General features: G+C 47.1%; 1 protein-coding gene across 1 annotated transcript in view; it reads left to right on the top strand.

Annotated features, from left to right (window-relative positions):
- NCAM1 (neural cell adhesion molecule 1) overlaps positions 1–27052 on the top strand; it is a 315767-nt gene that overhangs the window by 263709 nt on the left and 25006 nt on the right. The window contains exons 9-15 of the mRNA XM_056107686.1: positions 4865–4894; positions 8783–8933; positions 9261–9445; positions 9757–9853; positions 10111–10281; positions 12077–12208; positions 13258–13272. Of these exons, the coding sequence (XP_055963661.1) occupies positions 4865–4894; positions 8783–8933; positions 9261–9445; positions 9757–9853; positions 10111–10281; positions 12077–12208; positions 13258–13272 (781 nt within the window). The remainder of the gene's footprint in view (positions 1–4864; positions 4895–8782; positions 8934–9260; positions 9446–9756; positions 9854–10110; positions 10282–12076; positions 12209–13257; positions 13273–27052) is intronic.

Below are 27052 nucleotides of genomic sequence, written 5' to 3'. Positions count from 1 at the left end.
CAGGTAGACCTAATTCACTTTATATGTGATTTAGTTCTCAGAATAGATCATTTGTGTCATTTGCAATCATTATTTACTAAGTCCAGCCATTTAGCTTGGTTTGAGGTTTGGGTTTTGTTTTTGTTTAGTTTGGTTTGGTTATTTTGTTTTATTTTTTAATATGGACGACCCTCAAAGTTACTTGAACTGACATTTCTGGAACATGAGTCAGTCAGTATTAGAACACTTCCCCCATCTTCAACCCAGCCAGTCATGTGACATCAGATTTACATATTTGCTGAAAGGAAGCCCTGAACAAGAAAAGTGCTCTTAGTATGAAGTATACATTGCAATCCAAGAGACATGATGTTCAGCTTATGCCGTCATTATTAATAATGATGCTGAGATACCTATTTGTGGTCCCGTTGAGTTCCAGATCATAACGTTCACTTCTACTTTGGAAGCTGCCCCTCAGGCTCTCCTCCGTCTGAGTCTGTGTTATCTAGAGCAAGGAATTGTTGAGGTTATCAGAGTCACTGAATTGCAAGAACGCAAGAAAATCCCTTCCTCGTTCAAATCAGGGCGATGTGCTAGAGAGAGAATAGACAGTTGTACCTCACCTGGAAGGTAAAGAGGCCTCCTAGGAATTAGACCTCGTGAGACACCAGGATCATTGAAGTCTGGGAGAAAGAAACCCCAGAAAGTCTCTTAGGCCTGTGTGTGGGTGGTCCTTGCAGACCCATTGACAGCCCTGATGAGGCACCCTCCCCCTCTTTTCCTTCTCCATCCTCCTCCTCCCCCTCCGCCCTCCCCGTCTTGCCTTCACAGGCAAGACGTTGCTCTGAGTGCCGAGTGCCGTAGTGCAGGCACAGCTGCTCTTGCCCATTAGCATTTTCCTCCTATTGAACTTGTGGTCAGTTAAAAATGCTCAGGCCCTATTCTTTTTTATTTTTCAATTCACATATCCCTTGTTCTGTTCCTATGCCATTCGTTGCTTAGCCGATCATGCAGAATCTTTATATTCATTTTTGTTAGAATTTGTGCTTTTCTTGTGACAGCCCAGTGTTTTCCGACGGGGTCACGATGGCAGTTTGGGAAGTTGTTTCCTTCTCTGAGACTGTCCTATACATTGCAAAATACATGAGTCCCCCTTCCACCTCAATGCCAGTAGCCACCACTGATCATTGTGATGGTAAAAAATACCACCTGTACAAGCACTCCCTGGCTTGAGAATGACATTTTTGGTTCATCCATCTTTGTAACCCATCAGAACTAACTTTTATCAGAAATGCCCTTATTTGAACTTGCTACACCCCTCCACCTTCATGTTTGTATGTTGAAGGCATTGAGATCTAGAAGTCAGTGGTACTCAGCCCTACACATCAGATCCAGTAGCCCTCCCCCTAGAATTTACATTAGCTGTTGCTTCCAATGTTAGATGGACTCTTGTAATATCTCTGTACAAGTCATGGTTACAATGTTGACCGGCAAAGGGACAAGGCAAAGCACTGAGTCCTGGGAAGGCCACAACTGCTTCCCTCTGGGTCCTTGGATCAGAAGGTAGGGCACCTCATGCTATTGGGCTCCCATGATTTGATGCCAAGGGAGGCACAATGATTCTCTTAATTAAGTTAGTTACAAGATAAGCAGACTAACATGCCACTGGTGGCTCACACTTGGGTATGGCTTGAGGATTGTATCAACCTGTTAAAGCAACTTGGTCTTTTGTTTCACTGTGTGGTTGAGTCTAGTCTTATGCTCTTAAGAAGGTAAAGAAAGACTTTTAACTAGATAGATAGATAGGTAGATAGAGAGATGTGCAGATATATAGTGGCTTTTTCATGGAATCCTGGTGTTCTTCATTTTAAAATGAGGAGGAGGGGCTAGGAAGTTAGTTGGTGCTTTCCTTGCTTGAGCTGACCCTGGTTCAATCCCCAGCATCCCATATTGGTTTCCTGTGCCTGCCAGGAGTGATCTCTAAGTGCAGAGCCAGGAATAAGCCCTGAGCACAACCAACTGTGGCCCCAAAACTAAATATAAATAAATAAATAAATAAATAACATTTAAAACCAAAAAAAAATTATCAAAAACCGGTACAGTGAACCTGAATGTCACAGCCCATATTTGATTGTTGTCTGCTGATTTAGTCCAGTCAGTAGTTTCAGATTTATTGTTCTTGTTTTGTTTTGTGATTTTTTGTTTGTTTGTTTGTTTGTTTGTTTGGGGGGACACACACGGCAATGCTCAGGGGTTACTCCTGGCTCTGCACTCAGGAATCACTCCTGATGCACAAGGGAGTTTATGGAACAGCAGGGGTCAAATTGACCCCTGGTTGTTTTAATGGGCTGCTTCAGCAAGTTGAATTGATTTCATTCAACAGCTGATATAGCAGGGCTGAGTTTGGGTCATCAACACCGTTATTGTAAATCATGTGTCTGAAAGCTAATCCATCTCCTAGTGGCCACGGTTAGGTTGACAAATATATCTGAACATCAGAAGGGGTCAGTTTATCAATGTACATGAAGGCATGAAGGTTGTTGTGATACTCCAGATACCAAGAAAGTTGTGCATCCACTTCCTCACTCATCCCACCAAATTCATTTTACATAGTGCTGGGTACTTAAGTGAATGGTGCTAAATCCAGGTGCCATTTACATATTGAGTGAGACCTCTAGATGGTGATTTGCATAATATCGCCCTGGCAGAACGAATCCACTCTCTGCTTATTTGAACATCTCTTTGCCTTTTAAATGACAGGTAGAGAAAGACATTTGAAGCCTTAATGTTTAAGGAGAAGGGCCAAGAGTTGAAATGAGAAAGATTAATAGAAAATATAAAAAGCCTTTCACGACCTTGCAACTTCGGATGCCAGAGTACCCAATAAATATGAGAGACCTTTTAAAATTCTGAATTCTCTGGGAGCTTTTAATCACAAGGCTAGATTCCTGATTCTGTGCCAACCAAGGTGCCCATTTTTAAGCATTTAGAAAGGTGCCTGCAGTGAGCAGTCAGAGGCTAACCTAAGTTCACAATGGGGGCGAGTGTATAATAAGGAATACCTTTTTAAAAATTTTATTTGGCCACATACAATGTGATTAATGATTAGGTTTCAGGCATAAATATCTCAACACCGGTGCCTTCATCAGTGTCCACTTCCCCCCATCAGTGTCCCCTGCTTTCCTCCCACCCTCAGCTCGTCTCTAGGAGAGGCACTTTTTTAAAATAAACTTTGGCACTGTGGCTTCCAATACTGTTGCTGATAAGGTTTCACGCATAATGCTTTTCCACCTTTCAGCATCCCCTCCACCACCTCCTCGCTGAACACTTTCCTCCGCCATATAATAGGGAATACTTTACGGTGAGTATAGGGAAGATCTACTTAAGAAAAAAATCACCAGGAAAACACTTAAGGTAGTCAAACCTGTGACTGTGAAAGGCCCTTGAACTAATGAGTTCATGAGCATTACTAATCATATCCTAATTGATTTTGCAAGCTGTCGATTTGCATATCAGGTTGTTTGAGAGTTGGTCACACCTTCATCAACGTGATCAGGCCCCGGGCATAGACTGTTACTGCATCAGGCACAGTGGTAGGAGGTCAGGCTACTAAGCTACACACGTAACTGGCAGATACTCAAAAAGCCACAAACCACAGTGAGTTGGGAGAAACAGAAGAGGCAGATTGGAAGTAACAAGTCTATATAACATAACTCCTAGGAAAATTTTGATTTATTCAGTCCTGGCATGTGACAGACAAGCTTCTGCGTGATGTGGGGCTGGCAGCCACATTTGATATGTTGGTCCTCTGTCCCTTTGGTCTCTGCATGTTGTCTTGTGTGCACTTTCTTCCTTGCCCCAGCATCACGTGACCCATCTCAACGTTTCTACTCGTATATCTCACCAGCTCCTGGCATTTAGTGGATTCTTACTAAATGTTCGCTAACTCATTTGCATTCCCTAGGGTGCGTTATCCTATCTCTGACAGCTTTTCTATCTTTTTCCCATGTGAACATCAGAGGAAATTGGGCTGTTGATGCCATTTAATAAAAAGAACAGTAAAACTCTGATGGTCTGGATTCCCAGTACAAATACCATCAAACCCGTGGGCTCCCCCGTCCAGAAAAACAAAATGTCTCCATGTAGATAATGAAAACTCTGTGTTCCTGAGTTGGCTCACTTCTTGGTGAATGCCAAGTTCAGAAGGATGGTGCACACTCGAGCCTGAGTACCACCCAGGCATTCCTCTGCCTCTCAGAACTCCCCCCTCCTAGAGCCTTAGCATGGCAGACAGTGGGCGAGTCCTCCACGCTCCCTGACCCACAAACTTCAGGATTCCCAGTTCTCATTCCTAAGAGAACTCTCTCCTCCTCCCTTTATTTCTTCGTGTTTTTGAGATGAACTTTTGATGCTAATAAGATGCATGCAAAGAATTCTAAAATGCATGAGCACAGAATGACGTTAGGATATTTGTGATAGGCGTTCAAGTAAAATCCGAAGGAGGAGACCTGCTCTTAGTATTTCTACATTAAATGATTGGAACTGTTTGTGCCACCAAATATTATACGGACTATTTTGGAACAGGAGCATTCTAACATGCCTTCTGATCTCTGTCCGTATGGTCGCCAAAGATTAGGACAACCTGTGCCTTTGAATTGTACATCTGAATGTGATGTGGGGTGGGGAGGTGGAGGGAAGTCACACACAAGCTAAATCCCAATTTAAATCAGGTAATAAACACACCCTTGAAAGTGGGCCTTGGAAAGCGTTCTGAATTAAAAAGATGCTGCATGTGCACGGAATGCAGTGTGTTACATCGATTCTCTAAAGCAACATGTTGTAAACTTTTACTGCTTTCTTGTTGTGTTTTATATCTTGTTCTCTCCAGGCTTCGTGGACTCGACCAGAGAAGCAAGAGGTATAGCTTACCCAACCTCTAGCCAGTCTTTAGCATTGAAAGCATTGCAGTTTAACTCACCATTACAGTTTAATAACCAGACATGCGAAACTAATTAGTCATTTAGTTAGATTTAAGCATAGGTCAATAGTGCTAGACATTACTTAGCCGTAGCATCATTTTAGGATGAGCAAGCAAGCTGTGTTGGGAGTGGATGAACAAATCCCTATTATTTCCTAAAACTGGATCTTACTCTCTTGCTGGTGCTGGTAAAATCATATCCAGGTAATTTTATTTATAGAAATAAATCGCCCCAATTCCCAGACCAGGCATTTTCAACTCATGAAATTCTTTTGTCTCTCACCTGGTTGATGGGACTTTGGCTCATAAAGGCACAGAGTCAGGGATGTAAAAACCCACTCAGCCCTTTCCTTTCCAGCTCAACTCATCTTGTTGCTCACAGATTTTATAATGAACGGCCTTGGTAAATTATCACATCACATTTCATCTCGAAGCAATGCAAATGACATCTCTCAGTTTTCCCAAATTGCTAAATATACTATGCTACTTTTATAGAGCATTAAATTTATGAGATTTGAACGATTTTACACAAATGGTTCTTTTTTTTTTTAAAGTCCATAGCATTTAGCCTTTGAAATTTCTCTGACTACTTGCTTCGATTTGGGTTATGTGGGACTTAGTTTAAAAACTGAAGCTAAACGTTAATCTTTAGATTTTAATTGCTTCTCCCCTAAGACCCAGCTTATGGCCTGCCATTGTACCCCACCTTCTGCGATTTAGCTGACATAATGAAATAAAGCTCAATATATGTTAGATGAGGTTCAAGGATATGTTCTGTAAGTACATTCTTGAAAAGTACCTTTTGTCTCTGCTCCAGATGGAGCTCTGATGTTATAATACTGTATTTTAATTAGGTAAATCTGTCCTCTTAGTCGTTCAGAAATGATCATCCTTCAGAACACGTAATTCATGTGTTCAGGTCATACTATCAATATTTAATGCTGCTTCATTTGTAAGAGTTGACTGCCTGCCCCCAGGCACTGGCGTTACTTTCCACATGAGCACAGTGCTCTCATCAAGTCTAGGTCATTAGAAGCTTTCTTTGTAGCCTACCTTTCTTCATGTCATAGAGACAATGGTTGAAACACATCCTCTCTGATAGGCTTGCTTCTGTGGCACAGGAATCTCTTGGTGCCATTCCATGCTAGGTGTTTTATTGTCCAAAAGTCATGGACCCATTGAGATCGGGGAAGGGAGGGAAGAAAGGTTAATTATCAGGCACTCTGAGCTGCTACCAGTCTCATTCCATGTGGCCTCGTGCCTCTTCTCCCTGTCATTCTGATTTATACCTAGCTCGAGGAGGAGCTAAGATTTAGCAGGGAGCATTAAGGAGGTGTTAAGAGAATTATTATAAGTGGAAGTAATAGGTTGACTCCCAAGAAAGCAGGCATCTTGCTGGGTTCCAGGAGTATCCTTATCTTGAGTATCTCATTCTGGACGGAATTGACTTTCAAGTGAGTGCCACTCCCGGGCTCAAAAAATTTCTCCTGTTTGTCTCACTCAGAGATGAAGACCAAAAGTCCAGATGAGCCAAAGAGGGTTCGGGGTATGGCCAGTTACATTCTGTAAGCTTGGCAAGTCTCTGCCACTTTTATCTATAAGGAAGGAGACAAAAATGTTTTGATGAGAATAATTACAATTGCCCTTCAGACTTTTATATTTTTGCACAACAGGTTCTTTTTTGCCTTAGTGAGCCTTTTGTGCTTGCTTCTCCACCAGTATCGAGACCATCAGCACAAGTTTTGATCTGGATGACTTCAGTATACTTTTTTGTACTGATGCTGTGTAAACATTTCTGAGGAAGTTAATCCACTCACACTGGAGGGCTAACAGTATATAATCCCATCATGAGGATGGGTGCAAATTAGAAATTCTTAAATAAGGACAGCGTCCTCAGTCTGTTGACAGGAAATGAAAAAGAAAAAAAAAGTTTTTTGACATGGAGAAATTTAGGGAACGATACCAGCTAGTAGACTCTCAGTGCAGTCATTTTTCTTTTTGAGCGTTTTCTCGATTGTTCTGAGGAAAACCTGCTTAAGCCCTGCATTGTGTGCATGAAGGTCCTTCTTCCTCTTACTAATTGACAGGACTTTTTACATCATTTTATGAAACACCTCTTCCTTGTGGAAATATTCTCTTGATTTCTGAAAGAGTCTGATCAGTCCCAAGACAAGTGTTGTCCATGTGACAATGAATCCTAGTCTAGTCACTGTGACTGAGCCCTTAGTTCTCACCGAGATCACCAGAAAGGCCAGGGCTGGACCTTGCATCTTCTGTGCCTTCGTCTTACCAACATGGGGTCAAGAAGGATTGCTGTGCAGGGCAGGTGACCCCCCCCCACCCCCCACCCCGAGACACTTGCCAGAATGGGTCCTCCCTCTTCAGACCTAGAGTTTAGAGTCTACTCTGTGTGACAAGTAAAATTTGCTGAGAGATGTCTGGTCATCATCCCTTCAGCCTCTAATAGAGGGGTCTCCAGACCCACTATCTTCAGCAAACTGAATGTGTCCAGGCTTTCTAACCCCGGGCTCCACCACTGACTATTGTCATCTGTCACTTTTATGTGGCACCTTGTGGGGTTCAGCTTCTCAGCTAGTCAACTTGTAGGAGTCCACTCAGAGCCGAGAGCCCCAGGCATCTGAGGCGCTCATGGCAGCAAACAGGAGGGCTGGGCTGGGCACTCTGTCTCCTCCCCAGCACTTGTGCTCTGGCTTCTAGACAGAAAGTGTGATGGGGTTTAACTGGCTGCAATGGATGAAATCTGTCAGCATTGGTCAAAGGGAGTTCTGGTGATAGATTGGCTGACAGGCTGGTTCCTCATTTGGAACTTTCTTGACTGGCTGCTCTCTGACACTGCCACTCTGGGTTTCTGGCTTCTGAGGGAGCATGTCAGAGAATGTGAAACCAAGTGTTCTTTCATCTTCTAAAGGCTCAGCCCTCCAGAATGAGTATTCTAGCAGGACGAGAGTATGAGGAGCAAAGCTTCTGTCTTGGGGTTATCAGCTTTCTTGGGTATCTAAATTTGGGGTGTCAGCCCAGACACTTCCTAGGTCAGCTACCATTTTACTTAGTGCCAAGTTGAGGAGATGCTTTGGAAATATTCCAGTTCCCACTGCCCAGAAGTTCTGTGTTTGTCCCATTTGGGGGCGAGCTGTAACTTCAGACTCCAGAAGCCAAGGATCAAAGGCTGAAAGATGGTGGTAGTGGTGATGGTGGTGGTGCCAGGGGCCCCAGCTCTCCGTGGACTCTATCTCGGTCCCTGGAGAGGTGAACAAGTTGTCTTCCCTTCCAGCTCACTGGCTCATGACTTTTTTTTTAAATGAAGTTATTTTACTTTCAAGCATCCAGGGAAAAGAGGCTTCTGCAGACATAGGGGATTGTTGCATAATGCTTCCCCTTGGCACGCACTGATGTCCCATTCTGTCTGCATGCACCATGGAGCTGCAGATGGGCAGGGAGCAGGGAGAGAAAAGTGGGAGTACAAGTTTGTCGGAATCTCATGTGGCTAGGCTGTAGCTGCAGGCACCGCTGCTGATCAGGACTTCCATTTCCCTTCTGGACACACCAAAGTCTTCTTCCTTGCCCCAGACCAATCCTGGGCACCTGGTCTAGGCTGTTGGATGCTCACCAGTCCCAGTTTCTGTTTTGGATCCACCCGCACACCCTCAGTGCTCTCCAGAACCTCCCCGGCTAGTTGGTACTTCACGTACAGCTTAGACATTGGTGCTGAGAGTAGAGAGGGCATGAGACGGGTCACAGGGATGTTCTCCTGGCCTGTTTGTCCGGCCACTCCGCCTCGGGTTCTGACATCCCCTTCCCTCCCGGCAGACCCTGGACGGGCACATGGTGGTACGCAGCCACGCCCGCGTGTCGTCGCTCACCCTGAAGAGCATCCAGTACACGGACGCCGGCGAATACATCTGCACAGCCAGCAACACCATTGGCCAGGACTCGCAGGCCATGTACCTCGAAGTGCAGTGTGAGCGGCAGTGATGGGGAAAGATGCAGGGCTGGGGTGGGGAGAGGATGATACCAGTCTGTCCTCAGGGAACTCAGTGTCCGTTCCCTGTGGCCCCTCATCCCGGGCTCTGTGGGAACTGTGTGCCATGCCCCTCCTCAGCCACCCCAGGCCTGTCCTTCAGTCTGCCGGTGCCTTCAGCTCCGAGCCTGCAAAGCATCCAACCTCCCTCTAGCCGGTCTACACTGCTCTGTACCCTCTGCCATCCCTCTGGTCTTCGCTTGGCTCCCCGCTTCCGTGGAGGGAGACGCACTCATGCTACTCTTCCTGAATTCTTGTTCCTTGCAGACGCCCCCAAGCTGCAGGGACCCGTGGCCGTGTATACGTGGGAAGGAAACCAGGTGAACATCACCTGTGAAGTCTTCGCCTACCCCAGTGCCACCATCTCTTGGTTCCGCGATGGTCAGCTCCTGCCAAGTTCCAACTACAGCAATATCAAGATCTATAGCACCCCTGCGGCCAGCTACCTGGAGGTGAGCTGGGTGGGCCGGTGTGGACAGGGTGTGGTTGGACCCTTCCATGGGCCGAAGGCCTCTTTGGGGCATGCTGATCAGGGGTGCCATGGACCACTGTTCTTCGCTCCCACCCCCACCCTTTGGGGCCAGCCAGGCCTGGAGGCTGGGTCCTCCCGCTCCTGCCCTTTACTTCTCTCTGGTTTAAGGCTGGTCAGAGTTCACCACAGTGCTTCTTTACTGGATGTCATTCTTGATTAATTTACCCAATAACTATCCTTCCGTACCATATCCCATAGAACAGCTAATCCAGGAGCCTCTTTCTTCCAAAGGTCACCCCAGACTCTGAGAATGACTTCGGGAACTATAACTGTACTGCTGTGAACCGCATCGGACAGGAGTCATTGGAGTTCATCCTGGTCCAGGCCGGTGAGCGCCTCTGAGGGCTGGCCACACTGCCTCGCCCCTGCTTTCCTGCAGGAGGGAGGGAGGGCCAGTACATGGGGGCCAGGAGGCAGAGGAGTCTGGGCAGGGGCGTGTTGGAAGGGAATCATACTTCTAGGACAGGAAACAGGTGACCAGACTCTCCTTTGTGAGTAAAGGGGAGAGCTGAGCTTTGAAGGAAGGGAAGGAAAGGCCCCGGGTCCCACCAGACTCATGTGGCTCCCTCTGTGTCCTCCCGACAGACACCCCCTCTTCGCCCTCCATCGACCAGGTGGAGCCTTACTCAAGTACAGCGCAAGTGCAGTTTGATGAACCGGAAGCCACAGGCGGGGTGCCCATCCTCAAGTACAAGGCCGAGTGGAGAGCTGTGGGCGAGGAAGTGTGGCATTTCAAGTGGTATGATGCCAAGGAAGGTGAGACAGGAAGAGGCCTCATTTCCTTGAGGATCCTGGGCTCCTTGATGTTGGGTCATCTGCTCAGCCCCAGCATTCACTGGCCTGGACCCCGCCCCGACTGCCCATTTGGAAGGGGATGTTCACGCTCACTGTCCTTTCTAGAATTAGGGTATAGCCACATCTCGTGTAGAATTGAGGGCCTCTGAGCCCAAGGTTGCAGAACCAGGTTCACATGACCCTACTGGCCAGATGTAGGCATGTGGACGTTAGGGCCTCGTCCCTGGCATATTCATACCTATGGGTACCAGGGACAATGCTTAGTCCCTGCCCTGTATATAGGTGAAGTGCTCTGCGGCCTCTTTCCCCGCCAGCCTGGTACTGCTTGGAAAGCTAGGGAACTACCACACAATTGTGTAGGGCCAAGGCAAGGCTGCCCTAAAGGTAACCTATGATATGTCTCCCAACTAAAGATTTGAAAAGGATTCTGAGGGTAGCATAGGGGTTAAGGCATTTGCCTTCCTGGAATCTGGTTCGATCCCCAGCATCTGAGCACTATCAGCAGTGATTCCTGAACAGAGTCCTCCCTGAGCACCACTGGGGGTGGCCCTCCTCTCCCCCCTCCCCACCTCTGCTAATGGCTCAAGGACCAGAGAGTAGCTCAAAGGGGTAAGTGCATGTTTTGCATGCAGGAAGCCCAGGTTTTGTCCTTAGTATCACTTGGTACCCCAAACACCTCTACCTCTGAGCACAGAGCTGGGAGTGACTCCGCTGCCAGGTGTGACCCAAACAACCACCAAAGTAACAATTAAAAGGAAAATATCTCTCCTGTGACAACAATTTGAAGATTCTGAACCCATACCTTGTTGCCTGGAGGATGGAGTATAAATATTGTCCAGTTCTCTCTTTGGGTCTAACTGGAATAACTCAGAGAAATATGTTTTGTTTCCATAGAAATTTTTCATGCATGGCTGAAAAGTGGAAACAAGGGTTGAGTTGAAAGCGGGTTAAAGGCGCAGTGATAAAGCCAGAGACAGTGAGAATTAGGCCACAAAGTGTTCTTCATCTGCAAACTTTGGGATGGGGGGCTGGATTTCTGAGTAGCTTGGATTGTGCTAGAAAAAAATACCTTTTACCTTCCTTAGTTTCCCTCAGAATCCTCATAGCAACCTGTGGCTGTTTGGTCCTTTATTATTATCTGTCCAACAGAATACCCCCCCCCACTTCCTTCTACTTACTTTTACTATGGTGAAAATCCACATAATACAAAGTTGACCATTCTCACCGTTTCAAGTGGACAGTTAAGGGGCAGTGCCCATTAGCCAGTAGCTAACTCCCCTCCCTCCTCCATCACCATGCTACTTCCACTCTCCTTCCAGTTGATCCTCTGTGTTCCGTATAAGTGGAATAAGAGTGTTTGTCCTTTTGGGTCTGGTATTCCAAATAGCACAGTGTCCTCGAGGTTTGCCGTGTTGCAGTTTGCACCAGAATTCCATGCCTTACCAAAACCAAGGATTCCATGGCACACGTTGGAGACATTTTGTCCATTCAACTCTAGGTGGACACATAACTGTGTCCGCCTTCAGCACCTGTGGATTGTCAGTGCCTCTGTGAACACAGCTGTGTGGCTGTGTTGTTCTCCGTTCCTGTCCCAGCTGTCAGTCCTCTGTGTAGCTTCCCACGGTGGAAATCCTGAATGACCTGGCAATTCTATGTTTGCTCTTTTGAGGCCCTGCTGTGCTGTTTTCCCCAGAGGCCGCATCCTCAAAGCAGGCTTTGCATCCTTGATGACCGTTTTCCCCTGTTCTCTCTACAGCCAACATGGAGGGCATCGTCACCATCGTGGGCCTAAGGCCTGAGACAACCTATGCCGTGCGGCTGGCGGCTCTCAATGGCAAGGGCCTGGGTGAGCTCAGTGCCGCCTCTGAGTTCAAGACACAGCCAGTCCGTAAGTAGCTCTTCTGCCCTGCCCGATCCCACTCCCCACTTCTCCTCCTGGAGGTACAGGGATCCCTGAGCTCCGGCTCCAAGATTCAGAGGTCAGCATGTTGTTGGCTATCAGATCCCTCTGCTCAAGGAGGTCCCCTTCCTAATTCTCTGGCCTTCGGTCACTCAACCCCTTTCTCTCATCCCTAAGGGCGCAGTGACACCATCACTGTGACTAGACCCAACTTGTTAGAATAAGGGCCACCACCAGTCAGAGGGTTGCAGGGAAGGAAGCGCGGGGAGTGGTGGGGGGTAACAAGGGGGTTGGTTGCTATGGCAACAGAACACAGGTCACTAAGACCCTAAACTCTTGATAGGAAAGACACTGGCAATTGCGCTAATTAGTCATGGGGGTTTTTGATGCAGCAGAGACATGAGGTCATAGAAGAATCAGATACCGGTGTGGGAGCTACATGCAGAGCAAAATCCCACCAAAGGAAGAGATGAGCATGGCCTCGGCCGTTCCTGCTCCTCATTCCCTTCCTGCGAGTATACCTTCCCTCCAGGCCAGATTCCATCCAGGGCTGCCTCCCGGTGTCCTCCCTCCTTAGGCTGTCCTTAACTAAGACTCGCTGTGCTCCCCACAAATAGCCAGACCTGGGGACAGCCCTGCTCCCTTGAGCAGAACAGAGAGCCAGGCCGGAGGGTGGAGACGGTCCCTACAGTTGAAGATGCCGTGGGGTCGCCCACCCTGGGTGACCCCGAAACTCCCCACCCGGCCCTCTCCGGTGCCTGGAATGGAAAAGTGTGCAGGTATATCCTCTGCTTCCTTCTCTCGGAAGCCAGCGCTTAGCAAGGCTCTGAGCCCCTCATGTCTTCCCAGAGCCAGGAAGCCAGAATTCCTTCCACAGAAATCACTTCTTGGTGAACCGGAAGTGATGTGGTCATTTAAGTTTCCAACTCCATGTGCTCTGCAGATCCTATTCATTTCTTTTACACCTTATTTTTTTTTCTCTTGGGTCTGCCTCTTGTCTTTCCTTTTCGTCTGTGTTCCATCCATGGGAAATGCAGATAGCCCTCTTCCACGTAAGTGCCTCTTCATACCTGATTACCCGTTTCCATAGCCTTAACATGTGCTAGTCCCAGCCCTTAATTTAGTTCCAGCCCCTTTCTCTGCCCCCTAGAGGCTGAAGTAGATGATACTGTCTGGGCCCTAACCCCACTGACCTTAGTCTAGTTGTGCCCTCCTTAACATCCTTAGGTTACTCTGAGAGGCTAACATTTGTCCTGTGTAGAGCATGCAACTCTTGTGTTCTTTTGAAGTTGTGTGTATTAATTCCCATATTTGATGGTCACCCTGTGGCGGCCACAAGGTTGGCCATGCCCAGCATGGGGGGAGTTCACCGAGGGTCTCTGAGTAACAGACCAGAGCACTAGGAAGCCAGGGAAATCACCTCCAGCCCAGGATGCCTCTATTCAAATCCCTGGGGTGGAGGGGAGATTCCTTGCTGGACTTTCACACTGGCTTTGAGATGAAAGATTTGCGCTTTCTCCTCCCTTCCTTTTCTGAATATCAGATGGCCGGAGCGCAGTAGGGAAACTGGTTAGGGAGGCCCAGGCCTCAGCAGAATGGTGACAAATTGCAGGAGCCCCAGTTCCCAGTCAGGGGTACATCCTGCAGCAGTTTCCGGAAACATAACGCCCCGGGCTGATTTGACTCTGCACTAAGTTCCTGACAAAGTGTGTGTCTGTGTTTGAGCCAGACCTACTAGTTACTTAGTGACTCCACTGCGAAGCATGAGGAGGAGTGATTGTCCCTAGAAAGATGCCCTATTTGTGACCCTGTTGACACAGGAGGATTTAGGGACAAGGTTAGCAGGAAGCTGGCCTGCTGCCTCGGGAGCAGACTCCGAGGACCTCAGTGTGCACGACGCCCCAAAGCTTCACTTCCGCCTGAGGCTTGCCTCTTTCTTCTGGGGCTGAACACAGAATAGTGGAGGGAGTGTGGTTACTCAGAGACCGGCAAGAAAAGGAATTCAGAAAAGCCACCAACCCTTTTCGTAAAAAGCGCCTCGCTCCTGAAAGGCACTCAGGAAAGCTTTGCTTTTTAAAATGTATTCAGAAATATTGCAGTCACAGCAAAAACTAAGTAGCTCCGTGTAGGCGTTGGAGGACTTTGAGCAAATGTGAAATCCACTGTCTCAGCAGAGTTGGCTCCTGAATGAACCAGTTCTAGGGGGAGTCGGGACTAGGGGGTGTGATGGAGGGAACGATAGAGAGTTGGGAGGTCATGCTGATTGCTGCCTGCTCCGGGCACCAGTGTAACTCTGCCCGAATTCAGAGCACCTTCGTCCTGGACCCTTAAAAAACTTCGCCAACTTCTGCCTTTCACCTAGCAGTGAACACTGGTTTAGTTACACTACAGAGAGAAAAGCGGGGAGGACATTTCCTTCTGAGTTTCTACCACTAACGGCTCTTGGAGGCTGCAGTGGGGTTCATTCATTGCCAGCTCAGCTTTTTGTAAAGGTGAGACTTTTTATTGCAGATTCCATGTTTTAAAATTCAGTGTTTAATTAAAAAAAAATGACTCGGAGGCCTGGCTGCTTGCTGTCTGCTAGTATGGAAAGGAATTATTAACCAAGATTCCAGGAAGCACCTTGGAAACTGGTGGGATCCACTCTGCATTCCACTGGATCATGAATGATACCATCATCGGCATTGCTCGTGGCAGGAAATATTGGTTTTCTCAGTCACCTAATAAGGTTATGATGTGAAGGGTAAATAAACAAGGTGCTTAAGGATAAGGAGAATGTGGTCCAGACTTAGAACTCAGTGTTACCTTTTTGAGAACCGAATGGGAAGAGGAAGCACACTGGGGCATCCATGGAGAACATCAGATGTTCACTGTAAATCAGTTACTGTTGTCTCTCTTCCTAATCTTCCTGGAGCCACTGTCATGATGGTTGAGCCCAAGGTATCCTTCCACCTATCCTGAAAAAAAAAGGATACAGATAGAAGGAAGAGGCCAGCATTAACCACTCCTGAGGCAAAACATCCTTCTACTCGTAGAGAGGGAGCACAGGTTTTAGGAAGGACCTTCTCTGAGTTGTCTGACAGCTCCTTGGAAAGCATAAAGATGGTTTGAACTTAGGTCTGCAGAATCCTCTTGCTTATTCCAAACCGAGAGTGTTGGTTGTCAATGCTGGTTCATCTCTACCACAGACAGTGGCATGGGAGACTTTAACAAATGCCTTTCCCACTGGCTCATCAATTGAATTTATTGAGATGCCTAAGCAGCTCACTTCCGTTATAGAGATATGTCCACATGCAGGGCCATAGATATATCAAAGCAAGTGAACACAGCAAAAGTCACAGGTTCCCAGAGACTTCTGCTTAGGGATTGCCAGATTAGAAAGTTCTGGAGGTTCTTTTGTGTGCAGATCAAACCTGGGCATAAAGGGAAGGGGAAAGCTATGCCTCCAAGCAAACAAACATCTCCAACTAGAGAAAGTGACTCTATTTCGTGTCTTTTTAGGTCAAAATGTCTGTATGCTGAAAAGACTCTCTTAGATAAGAACGTGATCTCCCTCTATTTGCCTAGAGAGGGCCGACTTGCCCATCAGAGTTGTTGAAATCCCAGAGAAATGACATGTCACTTTTGGATGAATCTTAAGTTCTGAAGCCACCCACACACCTTCAGAAACCCAGTGCCTGAATGCCGTTGTGTCTAGACAGTGAAGCGAACTAGGTGATTTCTTCCTGGGCCTCAACATTACCAACGAGCCTGGACTTTCTAAAAGGAGGATCTTGTAATCCTGTTTCCATATGTTGCCCTCCCTAGGTGTCACATGTATTGTGCTTAGAGTAGAAGCACATTCAACTGTCCCCTGTTGCCAGAATTGCATAGATGGTGATACAAACTGTTCCAGCCAAAACCTCAAAGGCAGTAGAGACAGTAGAGAGAAGTTTTGACCAAATGAAGCAAATGACCTAGTCCTCCACATTTGTCCAGAAAAGGCCTTTAGTCTCTCTTGCTAATTCCAGGGACTTTCCTATCCCCTGGTTTAATGTCATTGGAAAGGTAAAAAGAAGACCAAACTGAGGTCATGTTGAAAATAAGATGCAGTTTTTCCAAAATTTTGTCTAGTTCTCAAAGGGGACTTCTCTGTTGGTTTGGTTTGGTTGATTTTTTGAGGAATAAACTCCATCATAACTGCCAATAAAAAATAGCTAAGAGTCCAACCAGTACTCAAAATGCTTCAGACGCACCAATGCTGACCCTTCTCCATTTAGGAAGTTGATTATCGTTATGTCCCTTCAACATCCTGATCTGGGGGAGGGGAGTGATGGGAGAGAGCAAGAACAGCATTCACCCTTACATGCATCCATCTCTGAGCCTGTAGCAGCAGTCAGAGAACCATGTTCTTTGGGGCTTGAGAGGGTAGGAGTTGGGGGCTGACTCCATCCAGATGTCAGAGTACCTGGACCTTACCCAGCAGGACTATTCATGGCCTAGGACAGTCATTTCTGTTCGTTTGGACGTTGGAGTTACAGACCAAGAGATAGAGGTTTTGCTCTCAATACCGCCCTGAATCTCAACCTGTGCCTGGCCAGAGAGAAGCTAAGAAGCTCCATCTCCATGCCCTGTTTGTCCTAAGTTGAGGTCCAGGCTCCTGCTCCTCCTGTATGCTCAGGAGCCAACTGGTCCCACTGAATTGGTGATTTGTTTCCAGGTGGGGAGGGAGGTGTCTGCAGCTGCTCCTGGCCTAACCCTTAGCGGAACTGCAGAGGTGGGCAGTCGCCACAGGTTCCAGTGTGAAGTCAGACCTGAGCCAGCCACGCTCTGGGTGTCCACTGCCTCCTGTTCCCCTGCACGGACGTCTCCTGTTCTAACCTGTTTCAGCTTCTCCTGGCCTGGGAAGTGGCTTCCATTTCTCCGTTCTTCATGCCTGTGCCTCCCAGAACTTCCTTCCCCATTTCACCTGCCTTTTTCTTTCCTCAGCAGTTCCTGCTAGCTCTCGCACCCCTGTTCCATTGTCTCCTTCAGCTAGTGAGTATCGCGTTTCCTTCCTCCTCCGCCCTCCTTGGGCCTCTCCCCAGCCTCGGGACCTGCCTAAAGCCATCTCCTTCCACAGGTGCCAAGTCAGCTCTATTGGCGCAAAGAAGCCCTGGGTTTTAGAGAAGAGAAATGAGTCCAGGGCCTCTCAGATTCCTGGGAGGGAGCCGGCACTGGCCCAGAGGGAGCAACAACATTCCCCTGGACGCAGCTTCTGGAGGCCTCTGTAGCCCAAACTGTGCTTGGGGTAGCCTTAAGCCACTGCACCAGAGTGGCATTTGGAGATGACAAAAGAATCTGCCAAGAAAAAAAGATCTAGGTTACTACAACCTAAAAAACACCTACAGGTCTTAGGGCCAGAATGACAGTACAGTGAGTAGGATATTTGCCTTGCACACAACCAGCCTGGGTTTGATCCCCAGCATCCCCAAGCACCGCCAGGAGTAATTCCTGAGTGCAGAGCCAGGAGAAACTCCTGAGCATCGCTGGGTGTGACCCCCTCCCAATATTAAAAAAAAAAAAAAAAGCTAAAGAATGCCTACAGATCTTGCATTTTGCCCCAGTGTTCTAATTGGTGCCATGCATGGGACTCTGGCCTATAGCTTTAGCTTACTCCATAAATGCATATTTCCTAAAATATTTGTGGGGAAAATACGGGGTCTCCCTGGCAGGAGGAGCTTAGGCAAACGATTTAACCTTTTACAAGTGGCTTTGTTTGTCCCAATAAGTTGCCCTTCTTCTAATGCCCTGTCCACAAGTGGAACATCAGGCGTCATTAGTGCGGGTATCATGTTCTTTTTGTACACTGTTGGCAGCGGCCACTAATTCTGTGCCATTCTGGTTGAGCCTCACTCAGTTGTCATCTGATCACATGAGGTTGCCCCTTCCGGTTTCCCTGCATCCTGGCAAGAATAAGCCCCAGGCCTGCCACTGGTTGGGGTTTCGAAACCAGCTTCCAGAAGGCAGATGCAGAGGGGGGAATGGAAGGGGAAGGGGGCCAACAAGTGTGACAACTACTGAATGTACACTTGGGGCACATTCTGGGCAGTGCCACCCGACTGGCTGTATTTTCTCAGGCACAGAAGCCCCTGTGTTGGGGAATGACCTCAGATAGGAAACTCCGAAGTCACTGGGGGCATCAATTAACTCAGCATACCCACACCCCCAACACACCCAGGAGAGGATTGGGAGAGGGGGAGTGGCACTGGGGACCACCCTGACAGCAGCTGGGTAAGGTCAAGCTGGGCACTCCCTGGGTTCAGATCCCGACCCTGTTGCTCCCTCTCCCTGCATCTCTACAGCCTGTAAGGAGTCCCTCAAGCCTCCCAAATGTCAGATTTCTTACCTCATATGTGAAGGTTAGAGTCTGCCTAGCTTGAAGTGTTTTTGAAAATTAACCATTATGAAAAACACAAGCCATGGTACTAAATGTGTAGTGAGGGTAGTTCATGGTAAGAGCAAATGAGAGTGATGTTATGTTATGTCTTGCTGCGGGAGCGCAATTTGCCCGCCAAATCTCCGATAAGCCCTTCACGATCCTGATAAATCGGAGACGGAAATGAAAACCTCTCCCTTTCCTGTCTCTTTTCTTTCTAGTCATGCCTTAAATTATATGGGTGCACCTATGCACAAAATATGTGTATGTACACATAGACACATATATTTATTTATGAATGCCCCCCCATTCTCTTCTTCACATTCTATGCCCTTCCTGTCCCTCATGTTTCCATAGCAACCTGGCCTCTCTCTGCCCTTCCAGCCACAGAACCTTCTAGTGAGTACACACTGAGCTGCTCTCAGCCAGCTCATTGCTTGTTGTGGAGCTGACTTCTTGGACCCTGGATTTCCCCCTCATCTTCCCTCACGGTTGAGAATGCATGAGGCGCCTGGTGGTGTGGTTTCGCATGCTGTCTACTTGGCCAGGAGAGCCGACGTAGCCCTCCCCAGAGAACGGGGGTGATGATTTGAAGGACTCTCCCTGCATGAGGAGGCCACGCCAAGTGTGCTCTCCAATTAAAACTAGAAATGGATCAGGGGAATGCTGAGGAGGAGAATAAAAGAACAGCAGCTCCCTCCCCAGCCTTTGTTGTCTCTCCCTGACTGGCTGGTGCACACACACACACACACACACACACACACACACACACACACACACACACACACACACATCTTAACAGGAAAGTACCTGCCAGACTGGGAAGGAGAATGAGGAGGAAAGAGTGGCCACTAGGGGAGAGGGAGAGGGAGATGAAAAGGAGCGAGCTGCTGCTCCCTGCTGGCCTCCCTGCCTTTGTCTCTGGCAAAAGGCACTTCCTTCTCCTCCTCCTCTCCTCAGCACCTCAAATCTGATGGGCTGGCCAGGCCTAATCACACACACTCTCTCTCTCAAGGTTGTGTGCTAGGAGTGCCAATTCCTTTTGAATTCTTCTGCCAGACTGTTACAGTCTTTTTCCTCATGGAAAACATTACGCTCTCCCACAACTATAACACATTCCTTGCTAGTCTTTATCACGTGCAAGTGAAGTGATCTTGTGTGTTAAATACCCTGATAAGTCCTTTGGAGTATGTGTGTGTGTGTGTGTGTGTGTGTGTGTGTCCTCACATCCAGGGCTGCAAGAGAGTTTTAGATATTCTAAGTGCACAGAAAAAATATGGCACACACCCACTGGAGCAGAAGTCAGCAAAAACAGAGGAAAGAGGTATATCTAGTGGAGCACCCATTACCCCCTCACCCCAGCTGTCTAAAGCTATGGGATTGGTACCTTCAACCTCTATCCAGTTGGGGGTCGGTTATAGAGAATGAGAGATGAATTGTCCAAGGTTTAGGGTCCTCTGGGCAGCCATCAGGTCTCACAGGATGGTCATTTGTTATATTGCAACCCCAGCGCCGATAACCTCCCAACAGGTGAGGCTTTGTTCAAGTTGACAGAGATATTAAGGACAGTTAGTAAGAACATCAGCATCCAATAGATACATGAAGAGCAGAGGCTGGGGTATTTCACATAGCCAGTCATCAGACACCTTTATAGCATGGAGCCAAATCCTGACAGTTCACAATTCCTTATCTATTTTTGAGGTCCACAAAGTTGTCCCTTTTTTTTTCACACCCAGCAATGCTCTGTACTCAGGAAGTACTCCTGACAGTGCTTGGGGGACGACATGGGATACCAGACCTGGAATCAAGTCCTAGTCAGCTTCTTACAAAGCAAGCGCCCTACCCAATAAAAAGTCTTATTCTCTGCTTGCCTGGCCCATGTTGGCCAGCAGATATTTGTCATCTGTTCCTTCCTGCTATTCTTGTCTTCCTTGACTGCAAATACTTAGTATTCTAAGATCTAAACTATTTAACTTAGGAAAATATCCCAACCTGAGGGGGTTGTTTTTGTTTGTTTGTTTGTTTGTTTGTTTTTGGAGAGGCTGATGGGAGCAAACACAATTTCCCACACCTGGCCAAGGTTTCTGAGACATAACTAAAGAGAGAAGAAACAGCTTCCTGATTCCGCGTGTTGCATGAGACTTTTTTTTCATTTCTTTCTTTTTAAAACTGCAGAGCATAGCTAACGGTCTGCTTTCTTGGTGTTCTTTCCCTATGAGTGCTGCAATGAATTTTAATTCCTGATGCTTTTGAGGTTTCATTTTGTCAGCAGAACAGTGCGGGTGACAATGAACTGTGCTCACATGGGTTTAATTCATACAATGGGGGGTGCATTTGGAAAAGGAATGCAGCTAACAGCACCCTTTCCTCTAACAATGATGATATGGTCCTTCTGGTTCTTTCCAGCCTGCAGTGGCATGGGTCCTGGGTGGAGGCTATCTGATGCTTCTCCATAACTGGGGTCAGATTTTGGTCTTCTGTGGAAGTGAACAACCTTGGGTCCAGACATTTTTCCTTAAGGAGGGGTGAGGTGTGCTCCCAGGACACATTTCTGCCCATGATAAAACGCTTAGTAGTGACATCTCAAGAGAAAAAAAGTTGGAGTCTTTTTTTTGTGTGTTGAATTGCTTGACTGCTAACCCCAAACTGTAGGCCCTTGTGAATTTTTGGACAAAAGGAAGTAGCACCATTGGCAGCTTCCTGTTATATCCAGAAGTACATTCCTCAATGGTAGGACAAAATGTAGTACATGTGAATGGCAGAGATCAGAAAGCAAAGTAGCTGGAAACAAACCAAAAATTCACCCTTCATGAGCCATTACTGAAATAAAGTCTACTGTTCTTGCTTGTGTCCATTTTGAGTCCAGTTACACTTATTTTCCTTAGGATAAGTTCCTTATCCTAAGGAAAATCAAAGGAGAAATTTCTCAGTCGTTTGCAGCCCCTGCAGGCACCCTTAGCTGGAACATGCCAGGCTAAAAGCAGCACACAGTGACACAGCGGATTCTGCACCTAGGTTAAAGCTTTGCCCCTGAATGATTTCTGAAGTATCAGTGTGCTTTTGGCATTCCCATTTCCCTTCTTTGCTCTTTGCTTTCTTTTTTTTCTTTTTCTGCATAAGCAATCTCCAAAACTTCCTTCCCAAATACTTGTGGGAGTTAAGGTGGGGGGAAAAAAACAAAATCTCTTAGTACAAGACAAAGTCTCTGTAACAAACGGAGTGAAAGGAAACTTATAACAAAAAGGGATGTAGAAAAATCCAAACAAAAAAACATTTCTTTTGTTTCCAGTGTCAAGACTCAAACTTGTTTATCAGTACAGCCACGAGTCTACAGCAGACTCTGTTCCTGTGTCTGCATTGGTGCAGTGCTGGACTGTCAGCTTATGGAACCAAGGCACCAGATTCACAATTGGCACAGACAAAACCATTGCCCAGCCACCACCAGGAACCCCCCCTTTGCAACTCTACTTCCTTCATATTTGGCTGAAGCATCTCCCAGGGGCCTCTAGGATGAAGTAGGTATTGGGGGAGTGAGAGACGAACCCCAGAACCTCCTTCTCTTTGGAAGGCTTGCACTAAAAAAATCTCAGTCAACCACAGCTCCTTCCCTCTGCTGCACCAAAGGAAATGACGCATTTCTTCATTTAATACAGTATTTGGTTCTTACAGGTTATACTGTCTATGCCTTGAAAGCCTTGGAACTTTTTCCTTCTTGACCCCAGTACCTTGTCATTATCCTGATTTCCCAAGGATGCCAAGACATTATGGAATTTGTGAATAATCATTTGCTTTTTTCTTTTCCTCCAACAGTCTCCTGAGTGGGCTTTGCCAGCTGGGTCCTGACAGAAACACCTCCCCATTTCCAAACAAGTTTACATGCTCCTTGCCGTGGTATTAATGTGCAGCGTTGCAGCTCGCTCTAATGCTTGTTGTTGTTGTTAACCAAATGCTCTTTATGATTTATTATTCTTCTTGTTTCTAGACAGTTTGACTGTCTTCCCAATGTTTCCTGTAGATGCTGCTAATTTAATTTGGTTTCTCCTTTTATTTAGTCTGCAATTTTGTTGTTGATTTGTTTCTCCCTGCCCATTGTTTACATCAGTTTTTAATTTTTTTGTATTTTCCATGTGGCCTCCTCCACTTTCCTTTCAACCAATCACGTGCGTGCGTATCATGTGACTTTGTCATGTGGCTTGCATGGTGCTGATGATGTCGTCCACGCTGGTGAACAGAAGGTAAAACTCTTTGTTCTGATTGGCAAAATAAATCTGGGACCACAGCCTGGCACGAGGGCCCACACATTCCTTACTGTCTAAGATTTCCCAAGTGAAGTCATTTGAAAGATTGCCTCTGGTTCTCAATTCACCCCCAGAATTCATTATTCTTTGCAGCCTTGACATGACAATTTGATACCCTGACAGCCTATGGTATGACATTTGGCTTGAGGAAATTTGGATGCCCAAACTGCATTTGACAGTAAAATCACTCTAGCCCCAGAACAGTTTGCAGACTTGAATTTTTACCAGATAGTTCATAGAAATGATTTCCCAGAAAGCAGTTTTATAAATTAGCTTGATAGCACTGTTGTTTCGTTTCACCCAGTAGTTGTATAAACCACAGTTGCTCTAGAATGAGTCACATTTCTATGGAAATGCAGACGCGTTTACAACATTGAGACTCTACAGAGAAAAACGCATCGATTGCGAAGGTTGTATCTGCTCCAAACCAATGAGAGCGCAACTGGAATTGCCTAAAATCCCTACAAACTGAGAGCTCTCTGAAATGAGAGATTAAAGAATTTGTAATTAAAGATTTTTTTTTTCTGCTGTGATTGCTGAGGTGTCACTTTTCACACGTAGCCCTGCCCTTGGCAGGAAGGGAAGGGCCTCCAAATAAAAGTCACTTGTCAAGTACCAGGCCTGCAGCTCTCTGACAATCAAGAAGCTCTTGATTGACCCTTGCAACAAAGGAAATAAAATGATAGCGTCATTAATTGCAGAGCAGTGACAAAGTGATTAGTTAATATTGTGTTTTCACAACCTTGTGAAGATGTTTCTTGCTTGCTATCAAGAGAAAAGGAAGCCTCAGCTCACAGCGACCCCCCAGCAAACTCAGATGCAGTGTCCGGGGCGTCATGCACGTCCCCTTCTCTTCTAACCATGAAGGGCTTTGTCCCCCCACCAATCACAACCTGAGGCAGGGATAGGCTGCATTGATGAAGAGAACAAAACTAACACCAGTAACTGCCCCGGGTGCCGTGCATGCCAGGGCCCCGTTTGACCGCACTTCTCTGAGAACTGATTGGGCGACATCCACAAGAGCAAAACCATCCCCAGCTCGTCGGCATGTTTTTTGTTCCTGCTGTGTCCTTTCGTTTTGTCCTGCCCACCAGTGTGAACCCTGCCTGTTCCCTCATGCCCTGGCCACACTGGCCACCCCTGGGGACTTCAAGCTCTGCAGAGGTGGCAATTGTGTCCCCATTTGGTCCCATTTACAAGCAGACTCCTAGGCAGGTGGCTAGGATGAGAGCATGCACATTTCCAGATGGGGTAATGTTTGATAGTTACATTGTTCCAGTGGAAGTAAGAGTGTCCCCCAAAGCAAGGGAGAAGCTGACAGGCTTAACTTCTGCCCCTGTGACCTACCTTAGCAACTTGATCCCAATAATCCTGGAGAGAACTGGCAACCAAGATTTCCTAAATCCCAAGTCCCCTTACAAATATTGAGGTCCTATTCTTTCCACCAGTGGGAATTGCTCCAGGCTGCTGTTCTGGAGACAGGCCTGCGCATCCCCAATAAAATATTAAGTACAAACAGATGTTGGGTTGAAACCTGTTTGTTAAAAAAAAAAAGAAGAAGGAAGGAAGGAAGGAAGGAAGGAAGGAAGGAAGGAAGGGAGGGAGGGAAGGAGGGAAGGGAGAGAGAGAGAAGAGAGAGAGAGAGAGAGAGAGAGAGAGAGAGAGAGAGAGAGAGAGAGAGAGAAGGCAGTTTGGTCTTTTTTGTGCAGTGTTCTAATTCAAAATAAAGCAAAGTATAACATTAAAAAGGTAGAACTTGATCCTCACCTCTGAACAAAGACCTCTCCCAGACATTTTAGTAAGGCCCGGAATAGGTCAAGATAGTTCCCCAAACCATCATTTAAAAGGAATTAAAGATTTGGAGTTAAAGATCCCTAGAATTCTACAATAGAATGCCCCCTCAGCAAACCATGGTCCCCTCTCCTGCCACTTGCCCTGGCTATCCAGGGGAACAGCAAGTAGCAGACTGGTGGCCTCTGAAAGTCAAACCCAAGGGGCCGGAGTGCTACAAAATAAAGTGACCCCTTCCTCTCTGATAGTGGTCCCACTTGAAGGTGAATTGAGCCTAAGTGGGTAAGGTCTGGATGAGGTTCGAGTGAGTTTCCTGACCCAGAGGGGTAGGCTTGATTGAGGAGGGGTGCGGTTTTTCCTGCCCATCACCTCCCTTCCCCAAATAACCAGATGCTTTGAGCCTCCCTGTGTGGAGTGGTTCTGCCTCTCGGGGTCCACTCCCCCAGCCCAATGTCCGAAGATGGGGGAATAGTTAGGTATCAAGGGGCAGCCCATGGGCTTTGGCCCCTTATCATATCTGGGGGTTCCCCACAGGGAAGCACAGGCCCCTAGCCCAGACTTGGGAGCAGGTTTGCAGTGACACGCCTGGGTATCCCCGCAGGGCTGAGTTTAACACCATGGACCTGAGGAGCTGCTCTCTCCAATGATGCTCCATATGACTGAGGACTCTGTAAATGAGACTCCCACCTCCATATCCTTCCCCACCTCCAGCATGTGTGTGATGAGAAGCCCCCCCTCGCCAAACGTCCCTTCTGTCTATGAGCTGCATGTCTGTGCATGCGTCCTTCCCCCCACCCCAATCTCCTATCCATAATGATCTTTTTTTCTTTAGCTACTGACCCTGCCTCTTACTCGGAAGTGCCGCTTCTGATGAACTAAACTCTCTAACTCATCCTCTTCCTTCTTAGATTGAAACATCACTAACCTTCCCTCCATTCTCACCTCTGCTTTTTTTTTCGCAGCTGTATATTGGGATGGTTCCAGGCTGTGGCAGGCGGGCCCAGGTTCCGTTTGCTGGCCTCTATTCCCGATGATTCCCTGCCCGGGTGCTTCCTGGGGGAGGGCTGGCAGATAGCTAGGAGGAACGGAAGAGCCAGGCAGGGGCCCAGTGCGGGGTGGTGGGGGGGGGGGCGTTCCCCAGGGCTTGACAGATCACCTGAGGAGCCTCAGACATCTTCATAACGAATAACGGCCATGAAATAAGTGTGGGATATGGGCTCAGAAACGGTTGGTGGTCTGGGAAGGCGGGAACCAAGTTCATAGTTGGTAGTAGCAGTTATTTCTATTCTAATCTCCTCAGCCTAGGTCAGCCCCATTAACCACAAACCATCCCTTCATGGTTGTCTTTTCTTTTTTAGGATGATCATTGATCAATTAATCTGGTGGTGTTTTCATGACACCCATGAGGAGGGCTTGGTTATTTCTAAGGTCTGGTCTATCAGAATTTGTCACTATGAAGTGTGTCTTGGTCCACCCACCTCACCCGCCAGTCGGGGAAAAGGACACTGAAGAGGGCTCAGCATCCTTTCTCTGTCAAAGCTGGGGGCCAGACCTGCTCCTCAGTATCCCAAGCCTTCCCTGGAGCCTGGGAGTAGGATGGCAGGAGCAAGTGGTGGAGTGCATGGAGTCCTTAACCGTTTGGAACAGGAGCAGGAGAAAAAAAGCATTCAGGGGAGAGGGGGGCTGGAGTGATCGTTAGGCATTTGTCATGCCCAACATCTCATATAGTCCCCTGAGCACCGCTAGGAGTAACCACTGAGTTATCACCAGGTGTGACCCAAAAACAAAACAGAGAGAGAGAGAGAGAAAGAGAGAAGAGTTAGCATTTTGAGGAAGGATGTTGATGATCTCAGAATTAGAAATCCTGTTCCCCTCAGGCAAGCTGCATGATTCCTGAAGGACCAATCAGATACAAACCTCATGTTGTGATTGTGAAAAATCAAGTAAGTTGGACAGCTAAATTAAATACTCTGGACTTCTTGAAGCACGTGATAAAAAGGTGTACACAACTTTCACATTATATGAAATAGCTATTAGAATGATGTAGAAAGTATTTTCAAAGCTGGACAAAGCTATCTGATAAATATTACAATAAAAGCTTCTAGGACCAGGGAGATGGTCCAAAGGGCCAAGAGGACTTGCTTTGCTGGTAGGAGGTCTAGGTTTGATCACTGGTCCTGTGTGTTTTCTCCAAGAACCACCAGGAGTGTCTCTTATCCCCCAGTCAAAAAAAAGATAAAATATTCTAATACAGTGTTGGAGAAAAATAGTACAGGGAGGTAAGGCCTTGCACATGGCCAAACCCAATTTGAGCTCTGTACTGCATATGGTCCCCCAAGCACTGCC

Source organism: Sorex fumeus, unplaced genomic scaffold (assembly GCF_029834395.1).
Source record: "Sorex fumeus unplaced genomic scaffold, SorFum_2.1 ptg000169l, whole genome shotgun sequence".
In the NCBI taxonomy this organism is placed as follows: domain Eukaryota; kingdom Metazoa; phylum Chordata; class Mammalia; order Eulipotyphla; family Soricidae; genus Sorex; species Sorex fumeus.
This window is presented reverse-complemented; position numbering and strand designations above follow the sequence as displayed.